The sequence below is a fragment of the Urocitellus parryii genome, chromosome 1 (assembly GCF_045843805.1).
Source record: "Urocitellus parryii isolate mUroPar1 chromosome 1, mUroPar1.hap1, whole genome shotgun sequence".
Lineage (NCBI taxonomy): Eukaryota > Metazoa > Chordata > Mammalia > Rodentia > Sciuridae > Urocitellus > Urocitellus parryii.
This window is the reverse complement of record NC_135531.1, coordinates 196,429,176-196,446,474: the sequence shown is the minus strand read 5'-3', so window position 1 is coordinate 196,446,474 and position 17,299 is coordinate 196,429,176. Positions and strand designations below refer to the sequence as shown.

The following is a 17,299-nucleotide window of genomic DNA, read 5'->3' as shown; positions in this document are numbered from 1 at the left end:
CACGTGGAAAAGTCTAATAGGTACAGCGCAGCGGAAGCAGGCCAGAGCCCAGCCCCACAGCCTTACAAGGAGTTGTTTACCTCTAACAACTCTAACTGCTAAAGAAGCAGAAGCAGGAAACCAGCACCATTTTCAGGGTGCGGTCGCCAGCTCCCAACAATTTAGGAAAAAAATGTTCCATAATTTCTAAACATTGTTTTTGACTTATCATCATCTTGCACCAAATCTGAATGGGCTTCTAGTTTGGCATATTTTGTATTGTTAGTGAAGACTGACATCAAAGAGTATCTTTTCATTTAAACATTTCTATAATATAAAGTATATACAGATACACAAACACATACACCATAGGATGTGGTAGTGTGTTTGTATGTATGTGGATAGAAATGCTAAAATATATCCTAAATATTTCAATTTGATTTATTATCAGTTACTACTATGAAATAGATAATGTTTCCTCAAGTCCAAAAGAAAACTCCTTGGTAGTGAAATATATTACTTTTATAAACTTTCAGTTAGATTCATTATTTAATACAAGATAATTTTAATAATTGGTTAATAATGCTTGAAGCTTGAAATGAAAAACAATTTAATGTTTTTATTCACTATCCAACAACTAGAATCTATTTCTCTGTTTTAGCTATTATTTAATTTTCCCCAACATTTATACTTATGTTAGTTGTTTTATGGAAAAAAAATAAGAATCTAGGATTAAAGTAAGTTTGTTTATTTCAACTGTCCTTACTAAATTGTGACCTGAACAAAATGCTCACCTGCATCTTTTTTCCAACCAGATGATTCCTGCAAATTGGCCTGTGAAAATGGAGGGAAGTGTATTTTAAATGAGAAGGGTGATATGAGGTGCCATTGTTGGCCTAGTTATTCCGGTGAAAGGTGTGAAATCAATCACTGTAGCAACTACTGTCAAAATGGGGGAACTTGTACACCATCAGTTCTAGGTAAGCATTTGAGTGCCATTGTATTTTCAAACTATTTGCATTTTTACTTCCTTATGAAAATATAGTGAATACTTAATACTGCAAATATAATCCCCGACGACTTGAGAAAATTAGTAAATTTTAACAATAAATTAACAAAAATTAAAATTAATAATTATTTCAACAGTGGCATTTTTTCTAAATTCAGTATCTCTATGGTCAGGTCACAAAATTTAATTAAAATAATGAAAATTACTATGTTGAATGTGTATTGCATGACAGTCAGTGCTTTTAGATAGTTTCACCATGACCCAGAATGACTTTAATGTGCTAATTTTCCAAATCTTACGTGTTTAACTTCAAAGTCCATATTTTTTGTTGCAGTTTCCCTGAAAATCAAATTCAATTGTTATTGAAAATGAGGTTCATTTAAATCAAAATAAACTATACCAAACACATCTAAGATCATCTTGATTCTCATCTTGTAACTAATGTATTTCAAAGTGTAGTATATAATGTTACTACATGTTAGTGAATTAATAAATATTTTACTTATCAATTAAGATATTTATTAATCTATGCAATAACCCCCTTTATAAAAATATTCTCTTTGGAACACAAGTTAACATTGAATATGTTTTCCTACTGACTTGTATTAAATTCAAAATATGTTCCCATGAGAAAAAATAACCCCAATACATCATAAAAATCTAATTTTTAAATTCCAATATTCAGTGCAAGGGACATTATGCAACTATTAAAGTGCAATCTATGCACATTTAATTTTAGTACCATAAATGCAAATTTAATTAGTCAAATGGAAAATCAATCTATATGATCTTCACATTCACTACATGGTTAATTTATATCTTAGTGAGAGTTCTTTCTGTCTGTATTGCTTATGGTATTCTTTGAAATATTTAGCATAATGCCATCTGAAAGAGTCACATGAAGAGTTTCCAATGGAGTTTAGAGAAACCAAGCTGTTTTTGATTTGCATTCTAATAGTAAAAGTTCGGTAGTTATGTCTTTAAATATTCTTGATTTATGATTAATTAATAATTAAGGTATTCTAAGTACTCAAGAGCATTCTAGAAATATATTTTTAGTTTTATTGAAAGGCACTAGGAATTTTAGCACTTATCTTCATTCTGCTTAAGGGAAGCTTCTTCATACATAGAATACATTCTACTGCTGTAGGAGGAATTATAGTACTGGTTCCTTTATCAAAAATGCAAATGAGAATACAAGTTCAACAAACGTGTGTGAGTTTGTATTTTAGTAATATGCTTATCATTTCCTTTAGGAAAGAAGCATTTCTTGCCAAATGATTTGTTTAGGATATTTAATTATTTAATTGGTCACAAAATTTTCTTATTAAGATAATGAAAATCATTGGGTTGTAGTGAGATGATTTACTTATAATTATCTTTAGTAACATTTAATCCAACTGAACCATTTCATGTTCCATACTATGGCTAACCATTCAACTTGTGAAGAATCCATATGATTGAATCTCTAGAAAACACTGGATCTGCTGACTTATTAATGAATCCTGAATTGCATGTAGGCATAGCACGTTTAACGTTATGTTCAAATCATTTGTCCAGACCTTGCTGCATTCTTAAAATCTGTAACATATCAACTTTATCTATGTATCCAAATATTTAGATATTGAGTTCCATAGATGATATGTTCAGGAAAATTGCATTGCAGATTACCAGTGTTTAGTGAGTTCTCATAGGAATTCAATGTGAGATATTGCCATGTAATATATTGTCTTACAAAATTCAGTAATTATTAATAATGTGATATCCAATTAAGTCATTTACAAAGCACTTTTCACTTTTAAAAATATAGTTTTATAAAAACATTGTTTGGTATTACAGACCAGAGAACATCATTATGTGTACACAAATGTTAATTTGTTAAGAAAATCCCAATGGGCAATTTATGGATTTATTCATTGTTGGTTTACTTACGGTTAAGCCTTTTGGCAAATTCCTGTGTGGACACTATATAAGTTGGGTTTGGGCAGTGTTAATTAAAATTTATAAGTTTATGACAGTTGTATAGGACAATAATAACTGAACAAAGAATATGCCATCAGTTAATTAAAAGCACACATATGAGAGGCATAATTAAAATTTTGCTTGTGGGAATGAGTAAGAACCCTAAAAATAGAATATATGAGTTATATTAATGTAGAACAGTATTAAAAATGAAATATTTTGACATTTATTATATGAATAAGGGTCCATGTAATTCCCTTATATGACCTGTTAATAAGGGGATATATTTAAGATAAAACTTGCCATGAGAAAAACAGTGGAAGTCAGAGTAAAGCATAGTATTATTCAATCATTCTATTATTGAAAATATTGAATAATTTATGAATGTTTTATGTATCATGGATATCATTAAGACATTTATGCAATTAACATCTATATTTGCATTTAATTTTACTTTCATGAATACTTATCCTCTAAGGTATATTCGACCTGTTTGATATTTTCCTTACTCTTACAGGCCTGCTATTTAGACTTTTAATGATTTTAATAAGAGGAATCAGGGTTACCGACATAGTTGATTCAGGGGAATGAAACTAGAGTTTTTGTAAATTGGGACAACAAACCCAAACACTTCCAATACCAAAGTTTGGAATTTTGCAGAGGAGAAAGGCAAATCTTACTTTGGGAAGTCAGACACAAAAGTGGGACTGACTCCATAAAGGTGACAGTATAATCATGTACACTAGGCAATAGTTTAAGTGATGAATATAATAGGAAGACAGGAGAAGCCCATTGTGTAGGTCTCTGTTTCTACATCAGTGGGCTTTGTCAGTGAAGGTTTATTTCTAGAAATGAAGCAGAAGGATGAAAATGGACCCTGTTGTGGGAATAAAATCTAGTTCCATAGATGGGTAGATGGGGAGAACTTTCCTTCTTAGTCATTCAGGAGTTTTCTGTCCGACAACTGCCTCAAATCAGTGGAAAGATTTACTCAAAGACAAGTTACAGTAATAACTCTTGGACACTCAATAACATCATGGAACTTATATGAAACATGAACTGAAGCCTCTCAAGTCACCTAGGTGCCTAGTATGTAAAGTCAAAATCACTTAATTGGGTATCAATACATAGTAAATATATTTAAACCATCCTCTCTTTCATATTTTATTTAAATGAGGGTGATTTTTTTCTTTTAAATTAAACTTGGCGTTCTTGCTTCTTTAACATAAATATTAATTATGTTTGGGAAGTACTAAAAGTTCAATATTTAGCTCTACTCAGTTCTTTAAAATTCAAGAGAATAACCAACAATGTTAAAATTTAAAAAATAATAGCATATAAATTAATAAGTAAAATACATTGGAATATATAATTCTTACAAGTAAAAAATAAAGTATAATAGGAGGAATTTGAGAAGCAGTAACTAGAGGGAGAATCCACAGCCATGAAAGATCCAGCATTACTAAATTAGTACCAGAGGAAAATGTTAAGAATCTAAACGTGTAGCAAGCAATTTTTGAAAACTTCGGTAGGAGTTTTAAAATGTTTCGATATTCTTTGTGTAAATAATGTCACTTTTAGAAGTATCCCCCAAGGATCATGTAATAATAATAATAATAATAATAATAAGGCAGCACAGAATATAGAAGTAAGCATATTCAATAGTGTAATTTGTGATATTATAAAATTTGGAATAAATCCTCAAAATCTGTTAAAATATGGAAAATATGACATGTCTAAAATGTATATAAAATATATATGAAATATGGCATGTCTAAAAGATGACCATCATGTTACAAATGATGAACATATTCACAATTATATTTGATAATATAGGAAAGATTACATTTACGGTAAGAAGAAGAACAATATATGAAACTGCTAAATAGTATGAGCCTAATTGGAAAAAAATCTGTACATGAAAGTTACTCTGAAAGTTTTATAAAATAAAATATGGTAAGTTAATTAATCAAACAAATATTCACCAACTACACTAACCTGAGGACAATGTAGGTCTTAAGCAGAAATAGTAACAGGATTAGATTTGAACTTTGGAAATATTATACCAGCTGCAGTATGGTGAATGAATAAGTGTGAGATAAGATTAGAGGGAGGGAAAACAAGTAGGGCTGGTTATAAGGCAGAAACAAGGGTAGCCCTCTTGTAAGTGGAGGCAGTGAGATTAAGAGAAATTATGGAGTTGAGCATTACTAAAAAACTTTAAATGTAGTGTGTACAAGAAAGGTGAAAGGCTGGGTGTGAATGCTAAGAGTTTAAAGCATACAGTAGAGAATCTAGATCTCCTGCTTGGTTATCTCTGTGGATGTCAGTGTCATTTACAAGGAGAGGAAACACAGGAAAAGCAGAGTTTTTATGGGAAAGATGAAATGGATTTTATCTGAGGTGCCTGTGGGACATCCAGGTAGTGACATGTAACATGAGATTAGAATATAATTCTGGAGAAATTGCAGGGCATATGACAGAACCAAAGGCAATCATTGATGGCCATTATTATACAGACTTCCATGTTGGTTGAGTATATTTTCACTTCCCCCACTGGTCTAGAAACATCAACAGTTCAAGAACCATGAACAATTCATTTTAGTGTAGTATGGTCATTCATAATTTGGAATTGCAACCACTAGCACTAACTGAAAGGAATCATCTAGATTTTGTTACAGTCCCTTAGTTCTTCTGATGTTGCTCAAAAAGAGTCTGTTGTTTCACTTCTGGTAATCTGTATCCTAGTACTAGGGTTGGATGTGGTTGGTCCCCCCAAAGCTCATGTTGACTCCTATTCTTCAGTGCAGTGGTGTCAAAATGTATGGCTTTTGAGAGATGATTAGATCATGGTGCACTGTGTTCACAAAGGGATTAAGGTCTTTCTCCAGAGACTGGGTTATGTCTACAAAGACTGGATAGGGTCTCATGGGATTAAGGTTGGTCTCACAGGATTGGATTAGTTAGTGTGAGAGCAGATATTGTAAGTCAAGTTTGCTCTGTCTTGCCATTTGATATCCTGTACCATCCCAGAACTACCTTGTCCCACCAGCAAGAAGGTACTCACTGGATGTGGCCCTTTGACCTTGAGCCTCCAGAATAATGAGATGAATAAATGTTTATTCATTATCATTGACTAGGTCTGTGATATTTACTTGCATAATAGAAAACACACATGAAAGTTCCAACTTTAAAATATGTATTTCAAAATTAAAATAATACCCTCATGTTGTATTGTTTTTCTCAAAAAAATCCATTTATAAAATGTTTATCTAAGGAATAGTTCCTTCTCTTCTTTATCTCTGTTTTCTAAATATTCAATTACTTTTATTATTAAAAATTAAAATAACAATAAGAATTATTAGAAATTAAAATAATATAATTATGACTGTCAGGATCACGAAAGTATGTGTATCTGCTTATTAGGTTACAGTCTCTGTTCTCTCTCTTTGAATCCTCACAACAAAACTATGAAAATAAGTTTCTCTCTAATTCTGCTGCTGGCTTCATGATTCACAGTTACTGGTTCCTTTGGACCATATGGTGAGAGCAATACTAAATTATTCAATCTCATGACTCTCTGAGCTAATGTCAGAAGGCTCCAGTTAGCTTACTTATATTCACAGAAAAGACAAAAATGCTTCAGTGTTGTTTCCACAATGCTGGTTGAAAATGAACTTTCCAGAAGTATAAATAGATTGTGACCTATAATTTGAAACATGTCAGAATATATTAAGGATTGCCTGGGAGGGAAACGGAGAAAGCCCACAATTCTTCCTTTTTTTTGTCAGGCTTTGTTGAATAGTTCTCTGTTATCTTTGTGATACTTAAGACGACTCGACAGCTATAGTCAACTTGCTGAAATTATTTATAAATGGGCACTCACTTTTAGTCCAGAAAAATAGTATATTAAGTGGAAAAGTAGAATGTCAAATCTCCTTATCAAAAAGACTAGCAAGTTTTTAAAACATTCAGAACTTTTATCTCTTGAATCTAAGTCTGAAGTCCAGACAGATTTTATAGAGTGTAGTCTTGGGGACAAGAAGACAGGAGACAGGCTTTTGGATTGCAATTTTGTAACCAACTGAATGATGCTGTGGTGATTTGTCTCTCAGTTTGTTATTTCTTGTCATATAAAGGAACTATATGTGAGGCTGTGGCTATTATCCAAATACTAAAGATGTTGTAAAAATTATGTCACATTTAGATAGTATTTTTAAGAAAGATGTTAAATGTAAACATTTATAAACATGTTCTGAAGTTTAAATGTCACATATATACTTCTACTGCATATATTCAATGTGTTCATCAGACCAGTGGAACTAAACATTGATTCTACATATAGGAAACATTATCAAATATCATAACTATGGACAAAAACTTAAGAGTATCAGACTGACTCAACAAATACCAGTTTAAACAGGGTAAGAGGTATGGTCCATGTGGACAAATGACTGAATATGAAAACTTGCTTAAAAATGAGAGTAAATTTATAATGACCCTAGCATACATCTACCTCATAGAAATAATAAGTGGTCCTTACCTTGCAGGAACTTTAGATGGAATTGCTTCCAATAGCAATCAAGCACATGTTTTCAAGGACTATGTACATATTGAAAAAAAAGCCAATATTGAGCAGGAAGGTCATTTTGCTTACTTTAAGCTATTCAACATTGATTAAATCATACCAACGAGAAGCATTTTATAATCAGCTTACAAACAATTTATCAAATAAATCTAGGTTTTAAAGACAGACACTCACTAATATTACAGAAAGTTATTGAAATATATCATCATAATACAATTTTATAATATTCAAATGAAAACATTGTTTTTGAAAAAATGTGTATCTAAATTGATTGACACGTTACTTAAGTAGGAACACTCCAAAATTTTATTAGCAGGTTGATAGTTATTGCTGTATTCAACATAGTATAATATTTTGGAAATTTTATAAACCTAATTACTCTTATCTTTATTATAATGATTGCTATATTCTGAATACTTAATAAATATGAAGATCTCTGACAAATTTCTTAGGTAAATGATTTAATTTTTATGACTGTATGATGTTTACACTGTGGTATCTTTCAGATGTGAGCTAGAATGGGTAAGAGGACTAGAAACAGAGCCTAGGTTACTCCAAAGTCCGTGCTCTAAGACGTTGCCTATTATCACTGAAAACTGGCAAGATGACATTGTCTGCCCAAATCAGAGAAGCAGCTGACTAGGACTATAGAACTAAAAGTGGCATATAGTTAAACAGGCCATTTATCTAGAGATACACTATAACTAAACTATAAAACCTTAATGCTTTTTAACAGAGATGAGTGATAACCTTTATGATATTCATGTAGTTACTTGTCCAAATAATAGAAAAGAGTCTATTATTTTCTATATATTTAAAAATATGTTACATTGAGACAATATATGTGGACTGGCTACGTATTCTTTGGGGCATATTATATTCAAAAGGGGGAAAATAAACAATGAGATTCCATATGAAGCTTCCTAACAAAAGCATATACACAGATAAGGTTAAATAGCTAAAGTACTAGTAACTTGTCTAAAAATATCATCAATACCACTGATGTGAAAGCTGCCAATTATTGGTTCTTACTATGTGGCAGGCATGTGTCACATGTTTTGCCTACAGAAGGTAGGCACTGCTGGTGACCCCTTATACAATAACATGCAGAGAAGAAATATAAGTTGTCTAAAGCCACACAATTTGATTATCAAACAGTAATTCATTTACAACCTTGCATGATATAAAAAAAATTATTTGCTTCCTTAAATATTATCTCTGGAATATTTTCTTATCAGCCATTTTTTATTGAGACTATGATTTTAGTTATGAAGGGACATAAAATGTGAGATTTAAAGAACACTACAAGATTCTGGGACATTTTCTTTTTTAAAATAAACAATATACTATTTAATTTTGTCAATGTATGTTCATTAACTATATTTATTTTAATTATAGGTGACTAGAGATTTTAGTTACACCTTATTTAAGATTAGCTAATGTTGTTTATCCTGTTATATTGCTACAGTTTAATACTAATTCAATTTGTACTATTTTGTTTACTGGAACACTTTAAAACATATGCATCTAATTTTTATTTTTCTATGAACAGAAGAAGTATAAATAAGTGAAATTAAATTTCTCATGTGATGTGCATATGTATGAAAAGATCATCTAGAGAGAAAGAACTAGTAGTTCATAGATAGATGAGATTTATTATGAGAATTGGCATATATGTGTATAGATGAATCATATGAGCCTCTGAAAATTGAAGAATCAGGAAATTCGTGGTGTAATTCAGTCATAGTCTAATGGCCTGAGAACTAGAGGAGCCAATGCTATACTTCTGTTTCGATGCTAATGGCCTAAGCAAGGAGTGAGGGGAAGAAAGAATTCTGTTGAAAGTCTGGGAAATAAATAGCCCCCAAACCAAGAGCTCCAAAGTCCAAGGGAAGAAATAGATGACGGAGCTTAAATTTGCCTACCTCCACTTTATTTTTCTATGTAGGCCTTCAGCAAATTAAAGGATAACCAACAAACCCTGTTGAATGTGGATCATCTTTACTCAGTCTACTGATTTCAATGCTGATATTTTCTGAAATATCCCCATAAGCACAACCAGAAATATGTTTTATCACTTTTTGGGAATCCCTCAGCCCAGTCAAGTTTATACATGAAATTAATCATGGGAGCATATATATGTCTTAGCAAGATATTTTGCAAAGAAACATCCAGTGTGACTTTTGAATATGGACTAAATATAGTACTAGAGGGAAAAATATATATATATATGTCACTGAGAATGAGGGTTAATGAGAAGAAGAATGTTCTCTTTTGGAGCATGGGAAGAGTTATGCACCTACAGAGCTATCAAAGATATTCACACTGGATGATACAAACAGGAATTAAAATGATAGCATTCAGATAGATAATTGTTGAAGCCATATAATTGGTTAATATCACCAGAAATACATATGGAAGAATGTTTATGAGAGATGAAAAGAGAAAACATTAAAACAATCATAATATAAGCAGTGTTAGAAAAAGATAGCAGTATCAGTGTTAGTGTTCTAGAAGCCAAATAGAGAAAGAACTTCTAGTTAGTATGTATTATACAATTAATGGGGAAGTCAAAGAGTACAGTGATTTTGAAAAAAATCAGAATATTTGTGGAGAGAGAGAGGTAAATTTTAAGTATAACATAAATATTCAGTAAATGCAAAACCACATTACTCTTTTGTTGCAGCTTGGGGTGGGTACCAGAGGCACCTAACAACTGAGCCTCATCCCAAGCTCGTTTTTTTATATTTTATTTATGAGACAGGCCCTCTCAAGTTGCTTAGGGTCTCCTCAATTGCTGATGCTGGCTTTAAACTCAAGAATCTCCTGCCTCAGCCTCCTTAGCCACTGGGATTTCAAGTGTGGGCCACCATGCCCAGCCAACACCTCATTTCTTAAACCTTTCTTAACACTGGAGAATCAGAATCAGTTTTCATAACCATATATTCATATCAAGAGATCTGGCCTCTCTTCTGAGAACACAAGAGGAAGCAGTATATCAAGACAAGACACATTATCTTGTAAATTAAAAAATAAATACTCCAAACCCAGTGAGAGATTGGAATGCGTATTTCACTTTGTCATGTGTTGTTAGAATAGGAAGTAGGGAATGTAATTATCTTTTGAATTTTAGAGATGTATCAAACTTTGCAGTTTGACAAAACATGTATTTAGCAAATATTATGTTTGCCTTCTTTTTATATTTGTTCGTTGTTGTTGTTGTGTTTTCTTTATTTTAAAAGTGGAATTGAACATATTTAGAAGCTAAAAAGAGAAAAAGGCACATCATTCAAAGTTTAAAAGTATTGGAGTCAGTAAAGTTAATGGAGAATTGTGGCTCTATCCTAATGCCAGCATAAAAATAAATTCTAATTTTATTTTATTCTAAATAATTAATGGAAATAAATTGTGTAATATAATATACATTTCAGAATGGTTTACATAAAATATTACAGTGCCTTTGTAAGTATGATTGAATTACCAGGATAAGTCATGGTTAAAATGATGAATGTCATTCAATAGGAAAAAATAATAATCTGAGCTAAAATGTAACTGAGTACTTTCTATGTGTATAATACAGTTAGAAATGATTTGCATGAATTATATTATTTATTCTTTGTGATTCTACACAACAAATCCATGCAGTAGATACTATTATTATCTCCATTTTATATACAAAGTGACAGAGAGGTGATATTTGCTCATGGTTCCACATTGACAGACCATGAATCTAGGCAGTCAGAGAAGCAACTCTCTCAATGTCCATGCTTAGGATTCTATAGAAACAAGACAGATTTAGAGCCAGGAAACAAGGCTGATTTAGTGCCAGGAAACAGTTCCTCCTACTCCTTCCTTAGGTCAATTGACACTTTTTCTGATTAGGCTCTCCTTGTAGACTGTCAACTCCCCAACTTGCCAGATACATCACTGCTATAAATCTTTGATTTAATCATCCTACCATTGCTATTTCCTTTACAAATATCAAAATCAAGTTCTGCTACCTAAAAAAATACGATAATAACAATAATATTTGGAAATTATTTCAGTGCAACTTGTTAGGGTACACCCAGAAAGAGTCTTGAAAATGTCAGAAGGAGCATATTATATAATTCTTTAGCAGATGATTCATTTCTCATCAACAAACAAAAGATCTCCTGTATAGGTACAATTTCAGTTAGATAATATTCCCCTTAATGTGAAGATTTTTACTTATCAAAAAAAAATTTGTCTTCAAAGGAAGACAGATGAAGATCTTTTGAAAATAATTTGGCTGAAATCTGGATGACACGGGGCATATGCTAGCTAGGGACAACCTGGTCAGACTATCTAGTTTCAAAACAGCTTAGATGAAAGTACCAAACCTACAGTGTCATTTCCCTGAGTGACAGGTGAAGGAATTTGAAAATACATCAGTGGTTTGTTTACTTTTTCAAACCTTTATTGCATTACTCTTTTTTTTTCCACTCCTGATTTAAAAACAAACAAACAAACAAAAACCCAAAACAAAAAACTAGTAATCAATATAGAAAACCATGAATTTACAGTATTTACATCCTACCTCACTGTGCCACTTTTCATGATCATTCTAATGCAGTTGTATTTCTACTATATTTTGTGCACTGTTTGTTTCAAATTTAGCTCAGGTTAATTTGTATTAGTGTTTACATGCTCTATTTCTCTGTAGGTCATTCAGGAGCTCTTATGGAAAAAGAGGAATTAATTCTTTTGTTCTGCATTCTTATTTTCCTAGGTAACCATGTTCCAAAAATATCCACCTCTTCACCCAATGCCACCTTTGTTCTCTTGTTTGTGTCTATTTTTCACTCACTAATGTGCCAGAGAGTATATTTTGTTTCTATGTCAACAAATACTAGAAAAACTTGTACCACCACAAGGAAAATATGTAGCTAAAATTTAGTAAGCAAGTTCTTTTGGCAACAGAAATAATGAAGTTTACTCAGCTTTTAACCTACATAAAATTCGCCTTCTTTCTCAAGCTATTAATAGGCATTTATCTCCTGCCAGACTAATAACATTTATAAATCATAAATTTTAAAGCAATGCTACTCACTGTAAAATACATATTACCTTGTTCACTTAGAGCAACAATTTCTAGCATTTTTGATTATGTAGAATCCTTTCAAAGTGAAATTAATTGGTAAATTGTAGAGTTTCAGTTTATTCTCCAGGAAATGCAAGTGAATTTTACTTGCAAGTATTTTATTCACTTAAGAATACTGCTCAAAATTTAGGCTTATCCTTAGATAGAGAATTCAAGGCAATAGAGACAAATTATGACTTTTCCTACTTCAGGTCTTGGCAAGCCTGACATTTGTGAATTTCTCTAACCACCTTAATTATGCTTCTAGGTCTACAAAGACAAGATTGGAGATGACTAGTATAATCTCTAATGCTTGTTAACTGAGTGGCTTTGTCTGAGCTCTATTTAAATAGAAACTACCCCAGAATTTCTTCATTATCTTTTATGTTTTTTCTTTACTTTTTGGCAAACTCTAATGGTCATTCTTTATTCCTACCAATGTTTTCTGTCTCTTCTACAGAGCTAGTTCTGCATTCTATTTTCTACTCAGTCTTTAACCAGCTGGATGTTAGAGAAATTCTTAATAGAACAGTTAACCATTTGTATTCCAAACATTTTAAAGGATTGCTCACTTTCACTCTGCTGTTAATTCTCACAGAACAAATAAAAATATTCAAATATGATTCATCAATTTTTTATTTGTGCTATTTGCATTAAACTTCTAAATTATCTTCTTATTCCCTGACTTTAAATAGCAGTCCCTCCTCGTGAGTAAATATAAAAATTATGGAAAATAATATTTAGTTCTTATGTACTAAACAGAGCATGTATATTTAAATCAAATAAATAATAAATAACTAATGTTGGTAAATCCAATTATTATGCATGACATGCCTACTTTAAAGTTGTAAAAATATTTACTTATAGTGAGTATAGGATAAGTCTTATGTAAAATAGGCACTGGTTGTTAGCTAATGATTAAAAACTAGGAAATATGATTATCTATATTTTATATTCTAATTGAAATATAATCTGTATTACCACATATGGGTAGACTGAAAATAATTGAAAAGCAAAATAGTCATGAAAGGGAATCACAGGAATGATATAAGCAATTAAGGATTCAAAATGTATGTGCAAGTATAATTATCCATAAATGATCTAACATAAGCTTCCTTGGACATATGGGGAAACTATAAACTAAATTAATGGTGCATTATTCTCTACAATTCCTCTAAAGAGGTTGTGTTACTGTATAAAGTCTCAGGACAAATCGTGGACAGACATCCACCAGAAAATTGACTTCCCCATTCTTATCCAGTTACAACTCCATCAATATAAACCACTTTAGTCTATTAATATGCTGTTGATTATTCATTGTTTTTCCACAAGGGAGACCCACCTGCATCTGTGCACTGGGGTTCACTGGACCAAACTGTGGTAAGACAGTCTGTGAAGATTTCTGCCAAAATGGAGGGACCTGCACTGTGACTGCTGGGAACCAGCCTTTCTGTCACTGCCGGGCTGAGTACACTGGGGACAGATGTCAGTACTGTAAGTAGAAGCACCCTCCGGGACCCTGTTTGGCAGCATAGCTTTATGTTTTCATTAGTTCATCTCCATTGCCTGTATCTTTGCTCCCTCCAATATCTTCATTGTGACCACCCTCACTTTTTCAGGTTGTATTCCTCAAACCCTAATAATTATTTACCTTGTGTCTCACTCTTCTTTTAAATATTTTATTATTCTTCCTCCCCAGCTTAGTTTTCATGGTCCATTATTATAATCATTGCCTTGTATACATTCTCAACTCACTTGGTCCCTCTTCTCCCCTACTGCATTTTCCTGGGGGTGGGTTGAAGGGTTGAGGGGGAACCATGGTTATTACTCTCAGTGTTTGGTCTCTTCTGAATTTGCACTCCACAGATGAAAGCAATTACAGGAAAACATATAATATATAATAAAACATATAATATATAACATATAATATATAAAAACATATAACATATAATCAAGCCTGCTGATTGCACGTAAACTTTTATTAAGAATCTCAGATGGAAACTCACTATAGCTTTTACCATATTTCATAATCCATCAATCCTCTATCCTAGCTATCTACATGACACCTTCTCTGTTCTCAAATTTATGATAGTCTCCCCAATTTGTGTTTAGCTGAGATAATTGCTTTCTATCTCATTGATAACAAGCAGAAACCATCTGAAGAGAGTGGCCACAGGATCCTGCCGTTCTATTCACCAGTCTGCTTTATCCTGTGTTTACATGCCTGCAGTTCTTTCTATTACCAGAAGCCTTGTGCTGAATCTAGTCCTATATTCTCTATTCCTGCTGATCATTCAGCTCCTTATGGATGTATTTCCTGCAATTGTATTCCCTTTCCATATTTATTTCTACAAAAGCCTTCCTTATTCCCATATATTGTTCTATTTACAATCTAATTTTATTCATCTCTTTTTCAATCTTTTATTTAATGGCAGCATTAATTTAATGCACCATTATTCTCTACAATTCCTCTATTACTGTTTTTCCTTTGACTCTACTTCTGTCCAGCTTTGGTCTTTATTGTTCTGCTGAAACATCTTTTATGCAAAGTCATGTTGATCGATTTTGCTTACATCCTCTTTGTTGCTCTCTAAGGATTCTTTCTCAATTCCTATTGCATAACTGCTTTCAGGAATTAATCACTCCCTCTTTCTTAAAGTATCTTCTTCACTTCTCTTTATGAATATGATATCTTCTTTATTTTTTCATTTCACTTTATCATTTGTTTCTTCTCAAGGTTCTTTGCCTGTTTTTTCTCATCTCCCTGAAGATAAAATTTTTAGCTCCAATTTAAAACTTTGCAATGATGGCAACTCTGTCTTCTGATCTCTTTCTTCTTTATAGCACTCACTCCTAAAATCAATAATTCCTGGAAATCCTGCATATTTTAGAATGACCCCAATGATTTTTAAAAATATAGTTTCTCAGACATCATCTAAAAAAGGTTTGCAATTCTGCTTGCCTGCATCACATTCTTTCTATTATTGAAAACTTCCAAGGTGTTTCAGATATGCAAACAAAGTTCATACCCACTACACAGATGATTTTACCAAATTCCATTGTATTTATTATCATCCAAATAATGATTCCAAATTTGTAACTCTGGATAAACCTGTCTCCTGAGTTTTAGATTTCCTACCTAATTTTGTTCATGTGATCACATGATTTAGTTCTAAATTAACTTGATTTTCTCACCCAAATTTTCTTCTATCAGCATTTCCTCTTTTTAAAGGGATTCAGGGAAATAATTGTTGCTCAGGAAAAATAAATAAATAAATAAATACTTCTTGGCTCTTCTTTCCCAGAATCAAAATACCTCTCACTACCTCTACCCTCAATATCTGCATCCAAGGTACAAGTATCTCTTGTCTGAGTTTTTACTAACTGGTCTCTATATTTCCTCATTTGCCCTCAGTATCTGTTTTTGAAACAGCAATCATATATTTATACTTTACCCATAGTAAAATCATTTTCCAGCTTATTTACATTTACGGAATAGAATAAATATAACACCTAATTCATTAGTAGGATAAATGAATTCATAGAACTAATAGAAGGAAATGTAGAAAGATCATCATACATGTGATCAAGATGTCAAACAATTTTTCATCATGGATAAAATGTATGCCTATGATCTCTGGTCATTGTAGGAAGTACGTGGATAGGTACAGAATTCAACTACACACACTGGCTTGTTTGGGAATGAAGAGTAATACAAAATATCTTGCCTCTTATGTTTGAGTGGGGCCACTTCTGCTACAATACAAAAATAGACTTAATTTTAAATTGCTATTTCCTTTCTAAGAGTTTCTTTTTTTAATATGAGACCAGCCTCTTCTTGACATATATAAATGCCCTTGTTGTAAGCCATATGTAACTTTTCATCTTGCCTGTCCAACTTACTGTTTATCAGCAGTCGATTTGAAAATGTTGTTAATCTCTGCTTTACATTTTCACACTACAAATGATTTTCGTGCATGTCAAGGTCAAAAGCAACTATTGTGCCATGTAATAAAGATATTCATTACTCTCCATCCTAAGTTTGCAATAATTCTTAATTCTAGTAAGACCACACTGATCACCATTTTCTATAACAATGCCAACTTCCCTGGCACTGTGACTATTCAGCTTGAACCACATTTCCTTTTTGAAATTGTCCCATGTCCTCTGTCAGTGAGGATCAAGATTTTTCCCTCTGAATTCTGTTACTTTGTCTTTCTTCGGACTGATCACTATTACCTTGCATTTTCCTTAACTCTGTACATTCCTCCTGTTTGGGACTCTTTGAAACCAGTAACTTGTCAAATAAATAAATGAACAAATAATCATGCAGATCAATAAATAAATGAAAGTGGCTTGAAGAAGAGTTGATGAAAGAACAACCAATTCAATGTACAAAAACTGCCATCTGGAATGCATGTGTGGTTAATCTTGAGTTCATGTTTGCTCCTTTTGTCTGTTATTTCCAAATTGATGTGTTATAATTGAACATCAGGGTTTTTTTCCCCCACATTGTTAATAAGTTTTGTTCTTTTTAAATTGAACCATCAGTGTTCTTGATGCTCTTTGAACTGACTTAAAAATATTATATAGTTGTCACTATAGAAATTTGTATTTTTCAAAGAATAAATTCCATCAACTTATATTTTATTTAGCAACT

The 17,299-nt window shown here is 32.1% G+C and overlaps 1 protein-coding gene across 1 annotated transcript in view; it reads left to right on the top strand.

Moving 5' to 3' along the window:
- Positions 1 to 17,299, top strand: part of Lrp1b (LDL receptor related protein 1B) — a 1,492,917-nt gene that overhangs the window by 1,419,825 nt on the left and 55,793 nt on the right. The window contains exons 83-84 of the mRNA XM_077794359.1: positions 795 to 959; positions 13,972 to 14,133. Coding sequence (XP_077650485.1) covers positions 795 to 959; positions 13,972 to 14,133 — 327 coding nt within the window. The remainder of the gene's footprint in view (positions 1 to 794; positions 960 to 13,971; positions 14,134 to 17,299) is intronic.